This window comes from Phocoena phocoena, chromosome 3 (assembly GCF_963924675.1).
Source record: "Phocoena phocoena chromosome 3, mPhoPho1.1, whole genome shotgun sequence".
NCBI classification, from domain to species: domain Eukaryota; kingdom Metazoa; phylum Chordata; class Mammalia; order Artiodactyla; family Phocoenidae; genus Phocoena; species Phocoena phocoena.
In genome coordinates this window covers 109,621,451-109,641,616 of record NC_089221.1, presented here as the reverse complement: position 1 = coordinate 109,641,616, position 20,166 = coordinate 109,621,451, and the positions used below count along the sequence as shown (strand labels likewise).

The following is a 20,166-nucleotide window of genomic DNA, read 5'->3' as shown; positions in this document are numbered from 1 at the left end:
TTTGTATTCTGAAACAGTATTACAGCATATACAGTTCAGGAAATGCTACTCACCCTGAAATACTGAATGTGTCTGTGCTAAGACTTCATCTGTTCAGATATCTGTGGAAACCCTCTGAGTGACAGTGTTCAGAAGTCAAATATTCACTCAGTTCTTTTTTTTGTTTTGTTTTGAATAAATTTATTTTATTTATTTTTGGCTACGTTGGGTCTTTGTTGCTGTGCATGGGCTTTCTCTAGTTGCAGCGAGCGGGGCTACTCTTCATTGTGGTGTGCGGGCTTCTCATCATGATGGCTTCTCTTGTTGCGGAGCACAGGATATAGGCGCACGGGCTTCAGTATTTGTGGCACACAGACTCAGTAGATGTGGCTAGCGGGCTCTAGAGCTCAGGCTTAGTAGTTGTGGCACATGGGCTTAGTTGCTTCGCGGCATGTAGGATCTTCCTGGACCAGGGCTGGAACCCGTGTCCCCTGCATTGACAGGCAGATTCTTAACCACTGTGCCACCAGGGAAGTCCCCCACTCAGTTGTTCTTAATGAGCAGGTGTTGTATGTGGGGTAGGCATCACTATGGTAGGCTTTCATTAGGTAGTAAAAGTGAAATATAAATTATATAACAATATATTTATGTTTATGTATATAATATACAATGGGAATATAAAGAGTGTGAGTGCTGCACTCAAAGGAGTGAAGTGAAAACGCACTCCTTTTTCACTTCCCGTTCATTTCTCAGCTTCCTCATGTTGGGAGTTTTTGTTGTTAATCTAATTTTATATCAATTTCTACTCTGTTTCCAGTGCTTATAAGGTAAATGTTCATTGTTGGCTCTAGTTTAAATCAAGTGTATCAGTATTTGTCATGTTCTCACAAGGCATTCTAATAAAACTCATCTTTGGATCTTAATATTTTCAACATTATAAAAAGTCAGAATGTATACTGTGTGTATAGCAACCCCTAGTTGCTAAGAGGTACAGAATTTCAGTACATTCCAGTGTTTGTGGACACTTTTAAATGGGAAGGAAGAAAATTGCCCTCACATACATGTGTATATATTTGTTTTCAGTTCTGAAATTTTTCAAATAGTTTATTTTTAGAAGTAATCGGGGAATTCTTTCTCCATATGGAAGTATAACATCTCAGCTAGATATTGCAAATAAAGCTAAAATTCCTTTTGGACCACCAGCTCCGATCTTTCACGTTCACTATAGAGTGATACTGTTGGTTATCTAGTGTGTATGTTCCTCCAAGTTTTTTCCCCCAAACCTAGATAAGTATATACCCAGAAAATATGTGGTATTATTTTTATGTTTTTTTTTAAAAAATGAGTCACATCTTTCACATTTATGACGAACCTTGGTTTTTCAATCAGTAAATCTGAGAGAACTATCCAGGTTTGAACATACAGATGTGTTTTATACCTTGAACTGTCACATTGTATTCCATAATGAGCTATATAACAATTCAGCTATTCTCCCTGCGATACTTGTTTATCATTTAAACTATTACAAACATTATAAGGAATGTCCTTGTACATTCCCCCTTGTATACCTGTATGCTTCTTTAGGGTAGGTACCCAAAGAAGAGTTGTTGAGTCATAAGGTTTATATATTTTAAATGTAATAAATCTTACATTTGCTCCCTCAGAGTGGCTACTCCCCAAATCACTGTCCAGAGTAGCTGTATCAGTTCATAACTCCCTTTAGCAATTTATAAAAGTATTGTTTTCCTCCATTGCCTTGCCCATATTCTGTATTACAAAATTATCTTTTTGCCGGTCTGATGGGGAAAAAAGTTATTTGTATTAATTTTTATTTCTGTGATTGCTGGCAATGTTTAGCAATCTCTTCCAGCCGTTTTTTCTCCTGCTGCTATTACTTAAGTGGCCCCATGTTAAGATGGCAGAGCCAAGAGACCAAAGCAGCCTGGATATCTGAGTTTCTGCATGTGAAACAGTTGCCCCAAAGAGTTGCCTGGACCTATAGGGTACTTCGAGTCGGCGAAATATACACTTTGCTGGGTTAAGCCTGTGTGAGACATACAGTGTTGATCTTGTGTCACTGCCCTTCCCAGAAACCTACAGTAGTTCTCTGTTGCAGGAATCAATTTCTAAATACCTAGCTTAACATTTTTTATTACATTCTACCTCTTCTTAATACATCTCTTTCCCTTTACATGTATACATAGTCTTCAAGAAACTATGTACTTTCATAATCTGTGTCTGTATTTAAGCCATTAGCCTTCCCAGCCTCCAAATAAAACTTTGACACTAGTCTTCATTGGATAGGTGAACTCCAACAGAGCTCAGAAGTTCAGGTATAAGAAATGGGTTTGGAAAATAGGGAATTTTGCCAGACCTGGTAGGCTGGAAGATGATGGGGTAAGTGAATTGAGGTTGCTGATGAAAAGTCAGCTATTAAATCCTGGCTGGGGTCAGGAAAGGAAAAAGGGCAGATGAGCTGAAAGACAGTGGAGAAGTTTTAAGAAATTAAGAATTCCTATTGGAAGAAAACCTTTTCCTTTATGTTTTCTTTGTTTTAAAGAAAATAGTAAGTACTGGGTGTTATGAACTCCCAACTTAGTATCAGGAAACAACTTCGTAGGAAAGAACAACAGATTTATAGTCAGGCAGCCTAGGTTTCAGATTTCAATACCCCTGCTTCCTAGCTATGTGACCATGGGCAACCTTTATAACTTCTCTGGGTGTTGGTTTCCTAATCTGTAAATCGGGTAAAATAATAACATCTACCTATTAATTCATTTAATTGAAGGAGCAACCCTAGCCCTAGTAAGCATTAGTCCTACTACAGCCTTCATTACATTTATCATTCTTATTTTACTCACTATTCTTGAATTTGCAGTAGCCCTTACTCAAATTAGATAATCTATATAAAAAGCATGTAGAAGGATATATTTGCTGTAGTATACCTATTTGGTAAATATAGTGAGCACTCAGCTGTTACTTTCAATCATCATCATCATTATTCCCATCAGATAGCTAGGTTGAGAGGATTCCTATGTGAAGATCTAAGTTTTCTTCATGACTTAGAAAGCAGATCTATATGCTTATAACTCTTTGTGTTCTCTCCACTATTAGACTGAGCTCCTTGATGGTAGGACCCATCTGTTTTCATCTTTTCTAGCAGAGTTCCTGGCATAAAGTAGAGTATAGCAGAGTACTGAAATCAGGTGAACCTGGGTTTGAATTTCAACTTCACTGCTTACGTGAGTGTGAGGTCTAGGGCAAGTTGCTTAGTCTAATTGCCTCAGTTCCTCATCAGTAAGGTAGGGATGATAATAATAATGCTTGCCATTTAGGGTCTAGTAAGGATGATGATTACTCAGTACGTTGTAAGTATCATTACCAAACCAGTTTATAGATATGCTCTTGTGGCTTTGGTTCACTGTGTTACTTTTATGGTTGATCTCCTTTTCCTTGGTCTTACCTCTGTAGGAATCTTGGAATATAAAATATCTTCCTCATCCCAACACCCCAACCAGACATTTGTCATTTTAAAATTATATTCAGTCTTTGCCTTTCTGTCTACTTCATTACTAGATGAGATTTTTTTCTTTGTATCTAAACAGTAGACACTAAGTAAGAGGAACACCTTTGAGCTGGAACATACTCCTCTATCTTCTGTATTATTGAAACCAGTTATTGGTAGCTCTTTGATTTTCTGCTTCCGTTTTTAGTACTCATAATAGAGCTATAAAATGGCCTCTAAGCATGGCTTTAGCTTATTCCACAGGTTTTGATATATAGCATTTTAATTTTTATTCTGTTTAAATATTTTCTAATTTCCAATGTGACTTCATTGACCTATGGGCTATTTAGAGGTTTGTTTTATAACTTCCCAAATACATAATAGTTTTCTAGTTATCTTTTTATTACTTATTTCTACCTTATTTGCACTGTAATCATAGGATATTCTCTGTGTAATTTTAACCTTTTGAATTTTGTCGAGGCCTGCCTTACTATCAGTGCTTATAAATGTTTATGTATATACCCTAAAATTATGTATTCTATGGTTTTTTAAAATAAATTTATTTATTTATTTATTTTTGGCTGTGTTGGGTCTTCGTTGCTGCGCGTCTTCGTTGCTGGGCTTTCTCTAGTTTTGGCGAGCAGGGGCTACTCTTTGTTGAGGTGTGCAGGCTCCTCATTGCGGTGGCTTCTCTTGTTGTGGAGCACAGGCTCTAGGCGCGCAGGCTTCAGTAGTTGCAGCACACAGTCTCGGTAGTTGTGGCTCACGGGCTGTAGAGCACAGGCTCAGTAGTTGTGATGCACGGACTTAGTTGCTCCACGGCATGTGGGATCTTCCCGGACCAGGGATTGAACCCATGTCCCCTGCATTGGCAGGCGGATTCTCGACCACTGTGCCACCAGAGAAGCCCAAAAATGTATTCTGTAGTTGTTGATTGCAGTGTTCTGTGTGTTGATATATACACTTCAGGTCAGATTTGTTAATTATGTTCATATCTTCTGTATCTACTTTTTTTTATGTGCTTATTCTGTCCCTGAGAGATGGGTGGTAAAAGTTTCGTGGCATAATTGTAGATTCATCTAGTTCTTCTTTTATTGTTTTCATTTTTTTACCTAATACAGTTTGAGGCTGTGTAACTAGGTGCAAATCTATTTAGTGTTGAACTTTTTATCATTATGAAATGTCCCCTTTTGCGTCTATTAATGCTTTTGTCTCAAAGTCTACTTCATCTGACATTAATATAACTACATAAGCTTTCTTATGGTTTGTGTTACTATTTTATATAGTCAATATTCATGTTGATTTACTCACACATTTCCGATTTTCATTGGTTTTCCTTCATCTAGAAGCTTTCATTTGGAATCATTTTCTGTCTCCCAGTGGATTTTCCTCACTGTAGATCTGCCGTGGGAGTATTTCTCTTCATTTTTGTTTCTCTGAAAATGACTGTTTTGCCCATTTTGAGCACTGGTTTTACTGGGTGTAGAATTCTAGCTCTTAGAGATAACACTTCATTGTCTTCTGGCTTCCAAGTTGAGAAGTGAGCCATCAGTTTAATTTTGCTCTTGTCAAAGCAATCTCTTTTTTTCCAGACTGCTCTTAAGACTTTTCTCTTTGTTTCTTTCCCCAACACTTCTACCCTGGTGTGCACAGGTATGGGTTGGCTTTTATTTATCTTGCCTGTAATTCTTAAAGCTACTTGGTCTGTGAGTACCTTTTTTAACTTTGAAAAATGCTTAGCCGTCATTTCTAGCCTTAAGTACTCTTCTGTTTCTATGACTCCGGTTATTCAGATGTTACCTTCTCACTGTATATCCTTTGGCTCTTGGCCCTTCTCTCCTAGCTTCATTCTTTTTTTTTTTTTTTTTTTTTTTTTGCGGTACGCGGGCCTCTCACAGTTGTGGCCTCTCCCGCTGCGGAGCAGAGGCTCCGGACGCGCGGGCTCAGCGGCCATGGCTCATGGGCCCAGCTGCTCTGCAGCATGTGGGATCTTCCCGGACGGCGGCACGAACCCGCGTCCCCTGCATCGGCAGGCGGACTCTCAACCACTGCACCACCAGGGAAGGCCCCTCCTAGCTTCATTCTTTTTACTCTCCATGCTTCATTCTAGATATTTTTTCAGACCAATGTTTATTTTTCTGTTTTTTCTTAGCTCTGTCAAATTTGTTACTGAATCCATCTGTTGTTGACTTTCTATTTTTAAATTTTTTTATTTATTTATTTTTAATACCTTTATTGGAGTATAACTGCTTTACAGTGGTGTGTTAGTTTCTGCTTTTTAACAAAAGTGAATCAACTATACATATACATATATCCCCATATCTCCTCCCTGTTGCATCTCCCTCCCACCCTCCCTATCCCACCCCTCTAGGTGGTCAAAAAGCACCTAGCTGATCTCCCTGTGCTATGCAGCTGCTTCCCACTAGCTATCTATTTTACAGTTGGTAGTGTATATATGTCCATGCCACTCTCTCACTTCGTCCAAGCATACCGTTCCACCTCCCCGTGTCCTCAAGTCCATTCTCTACGTCTGCATCTTTATTCCTGTCCTGCCCCTAGGTTCTTCAGAACCATTTTCTTTTTTTTTTTTTAATTCCATATATATGTGTTAGCATACAGTATTTGTTTTTCTTTTTCTGACTTACTTCACTCTAGGTCCATCCACCTCACTACAAATAACTCAATTTTGTTTCTTTTTATGGCTGAGTAATATTCCATTGTATATATGTGCCACATCTTCTTTATCCATCTGTCTTTTGATGGACACTTAGGTTGCTTCCATGTCCTGGCTATTGTAAATAGTGCTGCAGTGAACATTGTGGTACATGACTGTTTGAATTATGGTTTTCTCAGGGTATATGCCCAATAGTGAGATTGCTGGGTCATAAGGTAGTCCTATTTTTACTTTTTTAGGGAACCCTCCATACTGTTCTCCATAGTGACTGTATCAATTTACATTACCACCAACAGTGCAAGAGGGTTCCCATTTCTCCACACCCTCTGCAGTATTTATTGTTTGTAGATTTTTTTGATGATAGCCATTCTGACTGGTGTGAGGTGATACCTCATTGTAGTTTTGATTTACATTTCTCTAACGATTAGTGATGTTGAGCATTGTTTCATGTCTTTGTTGGCAATCTGTATATCTTCTTTGGAGAAATGTCTATTTAGATCTTCTGCCCATTTTTGGATTGGGTTGTTTGTTTTTTTTATATTGAGCTGCATGAGCTGCTTGTATATTTTGGAGATTAATCCTTTGTCAGTTGTTTTGCTTGCAAATATTTTCTCCAACTCTGAGGGTTGTCTTCTCATCTTGTTTATGGTTTCCTTTGCTGTGCAAAAGCTTTTACGTTTCATTAGGTCCCATTTGTTTATTTTGGTTTTATTTCCATTTCTGTAGGAGGTAGGTCAAAAAAGATCTTGCTGTTATTTATGTCAAAGAGTGTTCTTTCTATGTTTTTTCCTCTAAGAGTTGTATAGTGTCTGGCCTCACATTTAGGTCTTTAATCCATTTGCAGTTTATTTTTGTGTATGGTGTTAGGGAGTGTTCTAATTTCATTCTTTTACATGTAGCTCCAGTTTTCCCAGCACCACTTATTGAAGAGGCTGTCTTTTCTTCATTGTATATTCTTGCCTCCTTTGTCCAAGATGAGGTGACCATATGAGCATGAGTTTATCTCTGGGCTTTCTATCCTGTTTTTTTTGCTAAAATTCTTAGTGTTGTCTTTCTCTGTGTATGTCATGATCGATAAACTGGACCAAATATGGCCTGTGAGCTGTATGACCTGTGAGCTAAGAATGATTTTTACATTTTTAAAAGGTTGTTTAAATTTTCAAAGAAAAAAAGAGTAATACCACAGAGATTGTATGTGGCTTGCAAAAACGTAAAGTGTGTACTCTTTGGTCCCCTGAGGACCACTGGTATATATTAAATACAGTTATTTTAGGATCTGTATCTGATAACTCCATTTTTTGGAAGTTTTTCTTCACTGGTTTCTAGAGTTTATTATTTCCCTTAGTTTTCATGAATGCCATCTTGTCTCCTAATGTGCCTGGTTTTATTTGAGCAATGGATATTGTGTATGGAATTTGTTTTTAGTATTTTGAGGCCTAGGATGATTTGTTTTTTTTTCTGTGGTGAAGTTTTGTGTTTGCTTTCAGTAGCTGACTGGAAGCATTAGTAATCCTGTATAACTTTAATCCAAAATCAGGGATTGAGATGATTCTAAAATGAGCATCAGTTTACTTTTGGATCACACTTATTTACTAGGGTATAATGTACTTTCCAGGGTCCAAATCCAAAGCATGGCCCTTCCATGCTAGGCCTTCGAATATAACTTTTGTCTCTCTAACCAGGGGCTGTCAGAAGTGCTTCTCAACCTGTTTGCCTCCTCTTTAGGAATCAGAAAATACTCTTAAGAGAAAAGCACCTTCAAGGATCAGATTGTGTGTGTTACTGTTTTTCTGTATATCTGAGTTACAGGATTCATCTGAATTACCTATCCCAGCAGGGGAAGTTTGTTATGTAGTTTTTTTCATGTAAATTTTTATAATTACCATGACTTCCTCTTGAGATAATATAATTCAGGCTTGGACGTTTTCTCCTTCAGAGTATATTTAGTTTCCACTGTTAATGCATGTGTTTCTTTAACATTTTCCTGTAATAAAGTAATGTGAAACCCTGCTCTAAAAAGTAAATAGATTTCTCTCAGTAGTCCTGAATAGCTAGTTGCAGAGAAATTATTTGGAAAATACATCATCATATTGCCTTTGTAAAATTTTCTCTCACCGCTTTGGAGCACAGTGGTTTGTATCTTGTCTCAACTCCTGTAGCATTTATTTTGTAAAAATTTTTAAAGTTTTATGGTGCGAATTATATTGTACAACTTGTATCGCTGACCATATTAAAGATGAGGTGGTGGAATCATTTCCTTCTGCATCTCTTGTATTCCTATACCTAGCATAGACATTCATTAAATAATTATGATTACTAACAAATTTTTTAGGGGCCAACTATAAGCTGATACAATATTAAATGAAAAGAGGCTTACTAAATTTTTGGAATATTGAATGCAGTCAACTGTTACCTTTTTTAAGTCTTGGTGCCAGATGCTGTACTTTAATCCAAGATTTTGCTGTTTTGTTCTGGAATTAGCAACCATTTTGTGTTAGTGAGGTGTGTGTGTGTGTGTGTGTGTATGTGTGTGAGAGAGAGAGGGAGGGAGGGAGTGAGCGAGCGAGCATTCCTACCTTTTACGGTAGCAACAGCTGATATTTTTATTTGAGGAAAGGCCAGTTTTTTCCTCTGAAATACCATTACTCATGGTAATGTCTTTTGAAAACTGCTAAGTGGGCTTCCACTGTAGGCTTGCCTAACAGTCAGAATGCTGATTTGGTTCTTAGCACTTTCTAAGATTTTTCCCAAGAATGGAGAATTTAGATGAGAAATTAGGTTGCACAGAAACGTACATAAAACAAAATGTTGTTGCAGAAGTTACAGTGTGTCAAGAACTCTTTAAAGGTAATGCTTGATATTTAGATTATCTTAAATTATTTTTCTTTTTCAGCTTCCAGCCGATCTTACCAAGATGCACATTGCAGACAACCCTCATCCACAGGTGACTCATGTGTCTTCTAGTCAGTCTGGTTGTAGCATTGCCAGTGACTCTGGGAGCAGCAGTTTATCAGATATCTATCAGGTAATACGTTAGGAGTTTGTTTGCTGTGCATATGGCTTTTTTAATTCTGCCAAATACCTTGTGCTTGTGCCTTAGGTGGTCATGTATCTTTTAACTAGGGTGTGAAATTCTGACATAAGGTCTTTGAGAAAATATGCTTTGTTTACTGTGTCAAATTTACAAGCCTAATGAAAGAGGTGATCTATCTTTTGAGAGTGATTAAATATGGTCCAGCAGTGCATGAATATAGAGTTCTTTTTAATTTCTTTTATCCAAGTGAATCTATATTAATATATAATATTTGCGTTAGAAAATGGTTCTTGAAACAACTGAACTTAAATTTATAAAAAGGCAATTTTTATTATATTCAATAGTTGATTAGTTAAGTCTTCTATAAGTAAAGTCATGAAGAAGATTAGACTTGCCTTTGTATTGTAAAGACTTAAATTTTCCAGTGGCCACATTTAAAAATTAAAAGGAAACAGGTAAAATTAATTTTAATAATAAATTTTATTTAGCACAGTATATTCAAATATTATTTCAACATGTAATCAGTGTTTAAAAATTATGAATGAGTTATTTTTTCATACTAAGTCTTCAAAAGGCAAAGTTTAATATTAACTTACGGCACACCTCAATTCAGACAAGACACATTTTTCGAGTACCACATACGGCTAGTGGCTACCATAGAGTACTGATTTGTTGTAATAGAATCATTGTTGTCTGAGGAAAACAGTTTAGATTGTGGTTCTGTTGAGTTGCATGGATTTAGCTGTTTTATGAAAATCAGCGTTCCTCTGTTAAGGGAAGTTTGCAGGCAGGTGCAAAATGGAAAAAAGCCTCCATTTTTGGTTTATGTGAGGCTTTTTTCTACAAAGATTGTTGCTGTGGACATGCCATCTAAATCCCCCTGTTTGGCATTTTATAGTAGAGAGAACAAGGAATTCTTCTTGACCATTTTATAGTAGATAGAACAGGGATTTTTTAAAGAGTAAAGTTAAAAACAGTGCAGTGGTTCTGGGGTCACTTACTGTGTTCATGGATTTGTTGGGCTTCATGCATTCTACCCCTCCGCAAAAGAAGTATCTGTGGATTAAGTTAGAGTTGTTGCATACCTAAAAGTCAAAGTACAGCTGTGCTTCTCTGGACTCTGTGTTTTTCCTAGGGAAGAACACTAAGGAAGATTGACCCTGGATTAATTTTTTAAAGTTCAGGGATGTGGCTTTAGATTTTTCTTTAGATTTTTCTCAAGATAAGTGGGAATGTCTGGACCTTTCAAAGAGAGACAGTAAAGCAGAGATGTAATGTTGATGAACTATAGGTACCTGAACTCACTAGTATATCCATCTCTAAGCCAGATGTGATCACCTTTTTGGAGCAAGGAGCAGAGCCCCCGATGGTTGTGAGAAAAGGGACAAGAGGATAGTGCAGGGATTGAGGTTCAAGGTCACTTGGAAAGGCCGTGCTTTACACTGAACTAATAGATGGGCTGTGCACAGTGGGGCCCTGATTCTTTGGCAAGATCCTGGAGGAGCTTCTGAAGAATTGTGCTTATATTAGCATCCACAGGATGTTCACCTACTGGATGACCCACCTGAAGCTGGGGCTCGAGCCTACCTGCTGGTATGGTTGGAGGTCTTCTCCTGTAGGACCATGACCATGTATGTGGCTGCCCTGCGCCAACCTTTTGTATGTTTTCCTTCCTCAGTAGCACTTTCCACAGTTCATTCTACCTTTTAAGAGATTCATTTTAACATAGCATAACATGTGGACAGGTATCCTTGCCAGCTTTCCTGCACATCAAAAAAGTCCCTTCATTACAAAATAAACAAGATACCTTTTCATACCCCCAGAAACCTGAAGGTTACCATTGGCCCTCCTCCCCTGATCATGATAATTCACTGTTAAGTTATATCAGTTCTGCTTCCTATGTCATTGTGTTTGTGTGTTTGTACGTATATGTTTGATGCTGAGATGTAATTTACAAATAATAAAATTTACCCTTTTTAGCGTAGCTTACATGAAGACATAGATTATTTCTATCACCTCAAAAAGGGCTTTGTATGCTCCTTTTTAGTCAGTTCCTTCTCCTTATCCCCAGCTGCTGGCAGCCACCAATCTGTTTTCTGCCCTTTTGGTTTTACGTTTTCCAGAAGGTCACATAAATGAAAACATACAGTTAAAAGATGATGCTGTGAAATGCGTCAACTAACGAACAAGATAAAATAAGTTTTAATGAATTTAGGGAGAGTAAACAGATGAGCAAAAACGACGAAATTCAAGAACCAAAACAGAAATTCAGAAATTTCAAGGAGAAAACTATTATAATACTAAAGTCAAATATGCAAAAATGTAAGATAAACTCTTTTAAGTGCAGCCAAAGAAGGTAAAAGTCCCCAAACTCAGACCTTGGTTAAGCCTAGGACACTAGCCAAAGGATATAAACAGAATAAAGGTTAAAACAAAACAAATATACAAAGATAAAAACAGAAGGAAAAGAAATCAGAATCTTAAAGTAAATAAATACATACGTATTTGTCTTATACTGTATACATGGAATGTATATATGAATTCAAGACGTGTTACCAAATAGTAACAGTTTTTCTGCTGATGGTAGGATTGTGGGTAGTTTTTATTATGTTCCGTCGGCTTGTCTTATGTTTTTCTCAATGGACATTATTATTTCTACATTTAAAAAATTTTAGAGGACATAAATAGAGTGTATAGTTAAAAATAAAAGTTGAATAAAATTGTGGGAAAGGATTAAAGGAATTATTACTAGAGGGTAAAAGGAATATGAACAGAATAATAATAGACTGATAAACTATATCTCCTATAATATAGAATTTCTAGACCTACAATTTTAAAAATTAAAAAAAAACAAAAACTGTGGATAAGGTAAATAATACCAACTGAATTATGTGTGTGTGTCCAATTGGGTCCTCAGGACTAAAAGAGAAGAAAAGAGCATAGAGTTAAATATCAATACTGGACCTTCAGTCTCTCTCTTAACCTCAGGCCTCCTTTTAGTACTTGTGAAAGGTGTGAATACACTCTTTGGTTAACAGATGTTTGGTCCACACCAAAAGGTCCTTGGTATTTGATCTTGTCCCAGACCATTTGGCATGGACCAAATATGCTCATGGACATTTTGGACAGGACCAAGCATCCTTCAAGGCACCTTTTAGTTACAGATGTACGTTGCCAGTGTATATACCTTGACCAGCAACATTTGAAATAGTTTTCCTGGTTATCCAAATTTCAACATTTGAGAGGTTTTAAAAGTGAATACCTAACCCAGTCATGGCCTATAACAGTATAAGCAGAGCCTTACAAAATATGCGAGTACATTTAACCCTTGAACAAAATAGGTTTGAACTGCATGGGTCCACTTATACGTGGATTTTTTTCCCCAATAAATACATACTACAGTACTAAACGTACAGAACCGCACGTACAGAGGGCTGACTGTAAAGTTATATGTGGATTTTCAGCTGTGGGGGGGAAGGGGGTTGGTGTCACTAACACCAATGGTTTTCAAGGGTGAAATGTATTTTTAATTTGGAGGATTGGAGGGGAAAGAGAAGAGAGACATACTAACAGCAGTTTGTAACAGGAATATTGTTTACAGTACCATTTTATATGGCCAAATGTATGACTATGCTCCTATGTATTTCCTTCTTGAGAGCTTTCATGTGTTCTGGTTTAAAAGTAAAAGCTCTTGGATCTCAAAGAAAGTTCAAAATAAAGCATTTATCACAGGTTAGAAAAAATGCAAGTAATTGTTTCAGTATGAATATGTTTCTAATCAGATTAGCTTAAAATTTAGCTAAGAGTATGCATTAAGATGTTAGAATGTTCTTGGATAGAATATGTATCTTCAAAGAATACTCAAGAGAAATAAGGAGGGTTGCTTTCTGGATTCCTTTTCCAAGAGCTGGAGGATTGTAAAATGTAAAATGTTAATTATTGAACCTAAAGCAGTTGTCTTGTCATTAACTTATTTTTAAATAACCTGAGGTACCCATTCATCCCCCACCTATCTTTTTTGGTTTCTATATAGGAAGTAAATGTGATCCTAAAAATCCCACCTCATGGAAGCATAATTCCTTAACTCAGAGCTCTACTGCCAATCTCTCCAAAACTCTGGTGCCATGTTTCCACCTGCATGTTCTTTTGATACTTCAACTAGCTTTTTGCCCTGCTACATGTTTTCTTCCACTTGTCTTTAATATTTCTGTTAAGAATATCATGTCTCCTAGTCAAAGTCTCAGTTATCTTTGCCTATTTCCATTTTTTAAACTTCTCCTTTCATTACAAGAAGAATGACTTTCCTTCTCTTAAAAAATCTTCAGTGCTTCACCATTATCTAATTTACACTCTTCATTTCAAATTTATATTCAAATTCCAAGCCTTTCATTTCTAACCATAGTCTGCAAATCTGGTTTTATATTCCACTGTTTCCCACTTAACACATTCTAGATTCTGGTCCATGACAAATACAAATGCTATTCCCTGAACGTGTTTGTCTTTTCCCTAACCCTGTTTTGGTAATGCTGTTCTTCCTGCAGCTCCACCTGGATGACATTTTCGTATTGCCTCTCACATGTTGGGACCTACAGCAGTTTTTCTGTGGCTCTTATCACTTTTTTTCACTCTGCTTTTTAGTGTGGTTACTTTTAAACTTGATCTTTTTCTTCATCATGGTAAATTTGTAGTGTGCAGAGTTTGTTTCTTCCTTTTGTTGTCTCACACTGAGTTAAGCACAGTGTTGGCACTTAGAAAGCAATCTAGAATTTTTTTTAGTTGAATTACATTTGAAAGTAGAAATCAGTATTTCCAGGGAAAATGCAGAGGATCACTGCTAACTAATTGATGATCCAGAGCAACGGAGGCATTACTTTGACCACCTGCCCTGTTGTAGAGATAATGGAATGGGCCGGCCTGGACAGCATTATTGTGAAGGATTAATTTCACAGGGTTCTTGCCCTGACTAGAAAGACAGAGAGGAAACATAAGGACTAAGTGATCCTTAAAAAAGGTTGAATGAAATATTAAAAATGGGAATTCAGAAAAGATAAGCGCTGAAAGTCTAAGATTCTGGCTTAATATTTGCTCTAAATTTGAGAATGTGGCTTCTATAAGCTTGTATAACTTCTTATTCTAACCTGTAGTTCCCCTCATCATACCTCCATGTTTATGTAGATGCAAACAGGAAGAGGAAATCCGCTGGTGGTTTATTTGGAGAAGGCCAAGTCAACAGAAAATCACCTCAGACTGTCTGCCTCACCAAATTATATTTACACATATACACATTCATACTGTGGGAACAAGAAAAATGCAAGAAGTTTAATACCTGTCTTGTTAGCCCTTTCACCAACATACTTTTGTTTTTTTCTGGGCTTAATCCATTTATCATAATATTTCTGAGGGTCTGCTGTATTCCAACTGCTGGGTTAAAATAGTTGAAAGGCCAGGGCTCCGATCTTTTTCGAACCCTACCTTAATGAATGTGGCATATCTTTTGACCTACTTTTTTCTAACAACTTTGATACTATGTGAGTCTCTGTTCAATTTTCTTTTTGGCTTTTTTCCTCTCTTTCCTTCAGTTTGGGTAGTTTTTATTGCCCTTCTTCAAGTTTACTCTTCTTGCAGTTTACATTTCTTTATTGGTATTTCCCATTTTACCCTTAATTATGTTTGTACTTTCTTTTGAATCCTTGAATTTGCTTATAATAAATGTCAAAAATTCATGTCTCCTAATTTCATCATTCCTGCATCTCTTTATATTGATTGGTTTTTCTCCTGATTATGGGTCACATTTCCATGTTCTTCATCTGTCTAGTAATTTTATATTGTATGCTGGATATTGTGGATACTACATTTAAAAAAAATCTTACCTAGTTATTAAAGAAACATTTTTCCTAGGAACTGCATCCTCAGCAGCATCATATAGTGACTACCAGTCCTGATGGTCCTCATATCTACCTTTACCTTAAAGACCTGGCTTGCCTTTGTTTAGTCAAGGATTTATATATATTTTTAAATTTTTATTTTATTTATTTATGGCTGCATTGGGTCTTCGTTGCTGCTTGCAAGCTTTCTCTAGTTGCAGCAAGTGGGGGCTACTCTTCGTCGCAGTGCAGAGATCCCCACTGTGGTGGCTTCTCCTGTTGTGGAGCACAGGCTCTAGGCGCATGGGCTTCAGTAGGTGTGGCACATGGGCTCAGTAGTTGTGGCTCTCGGGCTCTAGAGCACAGGCTCAGTAGTTGTGGTGCATGGGCTTAGTTGCTACGCGACATGTGGGATCTTCCCGGACCAGGGCTGGAAGCTGTGTGCCCTGCATTGGCAGGCGGATTCTTAACCACTGCGCCACCAGGGAAGCCCTGGTCAAGGATTTAGACCTTGGACTCTATGTAGCACATTTTGTACACTTTTCTAAAATTACAAAATCCTTTGTAATTTTTTAGCATGTTTCTGGCCACTCTTTCATATATCTTTTTTTACATCTTTATTGGAGTATAATTGCTTTACAATGGTGTGTTTGTTTCTGCTTTATAACAAAGTGAATCAATTATACATATGTTCCCATATCTCCTCCCTCTTGCGTCTCCCTCCCTCCTACCCTCCCTTTCCCACCCATCCAGGTGGTCACAAAGCACCGAGCTGATCTCCCTGTGCTATGTGGCTGCTTCCCACTAGCTATCTATTTTACATTTGGTGGTGTATATATGTCCACAGCACTCTCTCACTTTGGCACAGCTTACCCTTCCCCCTCCCCATATCCTCAAGTCCATTCTCTAGTAGGCCTGTGTCTTTATTCCCATCTTACCCCTAGGTTCTTCATGACATTTTTTTTTTTTAGATTCCATATATATGTGTTAGCATATGGTATTTGTCTTTCTCTTTCTGACTTACTTCACTCTGTATGACAGACTGTAGGTCCATCCACCTCACTCCAAATAACTCAATTTCGTTTCTTTTTATGGCTGAGTAATATTCCATTGTATATATGTGCCACATCTTCTTTGTCCATTCATCTGATGATGGACAGTTAGGTTGTTTCCATCTCCTGGCTATGTAAATAGAGCTGCAATGAACATTTTGGTACATGACTCTTTTTGAATTATGGTTTTCTCAGGGTATATGCCCAGTAGTGGGATTGCTGGGTCATATGGTAGTTCTATTTGTAGTTTTTTGAGGAACCTCCATACTGTTCTCCATAGTGGCTGTACCAATTCACATTCCCACCAGCAGTGCAAGAGTGTTCCCTTTTCTCCACACCCTCTCAAGCATTTATTATTTCTAGATTTTTTTGATGATGGCCATTCTGACCGGTGTGAGATGATATCTCATTGTAGTTTTCATTTGCATTTCTCTAATGATTAATGATGTTGAGCATTCCTTCATGTGTTTGTTGGCAGTGTGTATATCATCTTTGGAGAAATGTCTCTTTAGGTGTTCTGCCCATTTTTGGATTGGGTTGTTTGCTTTTTTGTTATTGAGCTGCATGAGCTGCTTGTAAATTTTGGAGATTAATCCTTAGTCCCTTGCTTCATTTGCAAATATTTTCTCCCATTCTAAGGGTAGTCATTTGGTCTTGTTTATGGTTTCCTTTGCTGTGCAAAAGCTTTTATGTTTCATTAGGTCCCATTTGTTTATTTTTGTTTTTATTTCCATTTCTCTAGGAGGTGGGTCAAAAAGGATCTTGCTGTGATTAATGTCATAGAGAGTTCTGCCTATGTTTTCCTCTAAGAGTTTGATAGTTTCTGGCCTTACATTTAGGTCCTTAATCCATTTTGAGCTTATTTTTGTGTATGGTGTTAGGGATTGTTCTAATCTCATACTTTTACATGTACCTGTCCAGTTTTCCCAGCACCACTTATTGAAGAGGCTGTCCTTTCTCCACTGTACATTCCTGCCTCCTTTATCAAAGATAAGGTGTCCATATGTGCGTGGGTTTATCTCTGGGCTTTCTATCCTGTTCCATTGATCTATCTTTCTGTTTTTGTGCCAGTACCATACTGTCTTGATTACTGTAGCTTTGTAGTATAGTCTGAAGTCAGGGACCCTGATTCCTCCAGCTCCGTTTTTCGTTCTCAAGATTGCTTTGGCTATTCGGGATCTTTAATCTTTCCATACAAATTGTGAAATATTTTGTTCAGTTTCTGTGAAAAATGCCAGTGGTAGTTTGACAGGGATTGCATTGAATCTGTAGATTGCTTTGGGTAGTATTGTCATTTTCACAATGTTGATTCTTCCCATCCAAGAACATGATATATCTCTCCATCTATTTGTATCATCTTTAATTTCTTTCATCAGTGTCTTATAATTTTCTGCATACAGGTCTTTTGTCTCCTTAGGTAGGTTTATTCCTAGATATTTTATTCTTTTTGTTGCAATGGTAAATGGGTGTATTTTCTTGAGTTCACTTTCAGATTTTTCATCATTACTGTATAGGAATGACAGAGATTTCTGTGCATTAATTTTGTATCCTGCTACTTTACCAAATTCATTGATTATCTCTAGTAGTTTTCTGGTAGCATCTTTAGGATTCTCTATGTATCGTATTATGTCCTCAGCAAACAGTGACAGCTTTACTTCTTCTTTTCCAATTTGGATTCCTTTTATTTACCTTTCTTCTCTGATAGCTGTGGCTAAAACTTCTAAAACTATGTTGAATATGAGTGGTGAGAGTGGGCAACCTTGTCTTGTTCCTGATCTTAGTGGAAATGCTTTCAGTTTTTCACCATTGAGGATGATGTTGGCTGTGGGTCTGTTATATATGGCCTTTATTATGTTGAGGAAAGATCCTATGCCTACTTTCAGAAGGGTTTTTATCGTAAATGCGTGTTGAATTTTGTCGAAAGCTTTCTCTGCGTCTATTGAGATGATCATATGGTTTTTCTCCTTCAATTTGCTAATATGGCGTATCACGTTGATTGATTTGCGTATATTGAAGAATCCTTGCATTCCTGGGATAAACCCCACTTATCATGGTGTATGATCCTTTTAATGTGATGTTGGATTCTGTTTGCTAGTACTTTGTTGAGGGTTTTTGCATCTATGTTCATCAGTGATATTGCCCTGTAGTTTTCTTTCTTTGTGACATCCTTGTCTGATTTGGGTATCAGGGTGATGGTGGCCTTGTAGAATGAGTTTGGGAGTGTTCCTCCCTTGGCTATATTTTGGAAGCGTTTGAGAAGGATAGGTGTTAGCTCTTCTGTAAATGTTTGATAGAATTGGCCTGTGAAGCCATCTTGTCCTGGGCTTTTGTTTGTTGGAAGATTTTTAATAACAGTGTCAATTTCAGTGCCTGTGATTGGTCTGTTCATATTTTCTATTTCTTCCTGATTCAGTCTTGGCAGGTTGTGCATTTCTAAGAATTTGTCCATTTCTTCCAGGTTGTCCATTTTATTGGCATAGAGTTGCTTGTAGTAATCTCTCATGATCTTTTGCATTTCTGCAGTGTCAGTTGTTACTTCTCCTTTTTCATTTCTAATTCTATTGATTTGAGTCTTCTCCCTTTTTTTCTTGATGAGTCTGGCTAATGGTTTATCAATTTTGTTTATCTTCTCAAAGAATCAGGTTTTAGTTTTATTGATCTTTGCTATTGTTTCCTTCATTTCTTTTTCATTTATTTCTGATCTGATCTTTATGATTTCTTTCCTTCTGCTACCTTTGGGGATTTTTTTTTTCTTCTTTCTCTAATTGCTTTAGGTGCAAGGTTAGGTTGTTTATTCGAGATGTTTCCTGTTTCTTAAGGTAGGATTGTATTGCTATAAACTTCCCTCTTAGAACTGCTTTTGCTGCATCTCATACGTTTTGGGTCATCGTGTCTCCATTGTCATTTGTTTCTGGGTATTTTTTGATTTCCTCTTTGATTTCTTCAGTGATCATCTTGTTATTAAGTAGTGTATTGTTCAGCCTCCATGAGTTTGTATTTTTTACAGATCTTTTCCTGTAATTGATATCTAGTCTCATAGCATTGTGGTCGGAGAAGATAGTTGATACAATTTCAATTTTCTTAAATTTACCGAGGCTTGATTTGTGATGTTCCATGAGCACTTGAGAAAAACGTGTATTCTGTTGTTTTTGGATGGCATGTCCTTTAAATATCAATTAAGTCCATGTTTTTTAATGTATCATTTAAAGCTTGTGTTTCCTTATTTTTTTCATTTTGGACGATCTGTGCATTGGTGAAAGTGGGGTGTTAAAGTCCCCTACTCTGAATCTGTTGCTGTCAATTTCCCCTTTTATGGCTGTTAGTATTTGCCTTATGTATTGAGGTGCTCCTATGTTGGGTGCATAAATATTTACAATTGTTATATCTTCTTCTTGGATCGATCCTTTGATCATTATGTAGTGGCCTTCTTTGTCTCTTCTAATTGTCTTTATTTTAAAGTCTATTTTGTCTGACATGAGAATTGCTACTCCAGCTTTCTTTTGGTTTCCATTTGCATGGAATATCTTTTTCCATCCCCTTACTTTCAGTCTGTATGTGTCTCTAGGTCTGAAGTGGGTCTCTTGTAGACAGCATATATATGGGTCTTGTTTTTGTATCCATTCAGCCAGTCTGTGTCTTTTGGTGGGAGCATTTAATCCCTTTACATTTATGGTAATTATCGATATGTACGTTCCTATTCCCATTTTCTGAATTGTTTTTGGTTTGTTATTGTAGGTCTTTTCCTTCTCTTGTGTTTCTTGCCTAGAGAAGTTCCTTTAGCATTTGTTGTAAAGCTGGTTTTATGATGCTGAACTCTCTCAGCTTTTGCTTGTCTGTAAAGGTTTTAATTTCTCCATCAAATCTGAATGAGATCCTTGTGTAGAGTAATCTTGGTTGTAGGTTTTTCTCCTTCATCACTTTAAATACGTCCTGCCACTCCCTTCTGGCTTGCAGATTTTCTGCTGAAATATCAGCTGTTAACCTTATGGGGATTCCCTTGTGTGTTATTTGTTGTTTTTCCCTTGCTGCTTTTAATAAGTTTTCTTTGTATTTAATTT

General features: G+C 37.1%; 1 protein-coding gene across 5 annotated transcripts in view; it reads left to right on the top strand.

The window, feature by feature from the left end:
- RAPGEF6 (Rap guanine nucleotide exchange factor 6) overlaps nt 1-20,166 on the top strand; it is a 221,943-nt gene that overhangs the window by 112,716 nt on the left and 89,061 nt on the right. For all 5 annotated transcript variants that reach the window (XM_065873547.1, XM_065873549.1, XM_065873546.1 and 2 more), the window contains exon 7: nt 9,052-9,183. In XM_065873547.1, the coding sequence (XP_065729619.1) occupies nt 9,052-9,183 (132 nt within the window). The remainder of the gene's footprint in view (nt 1-9,051; nt 9,184-20,166) is intronic.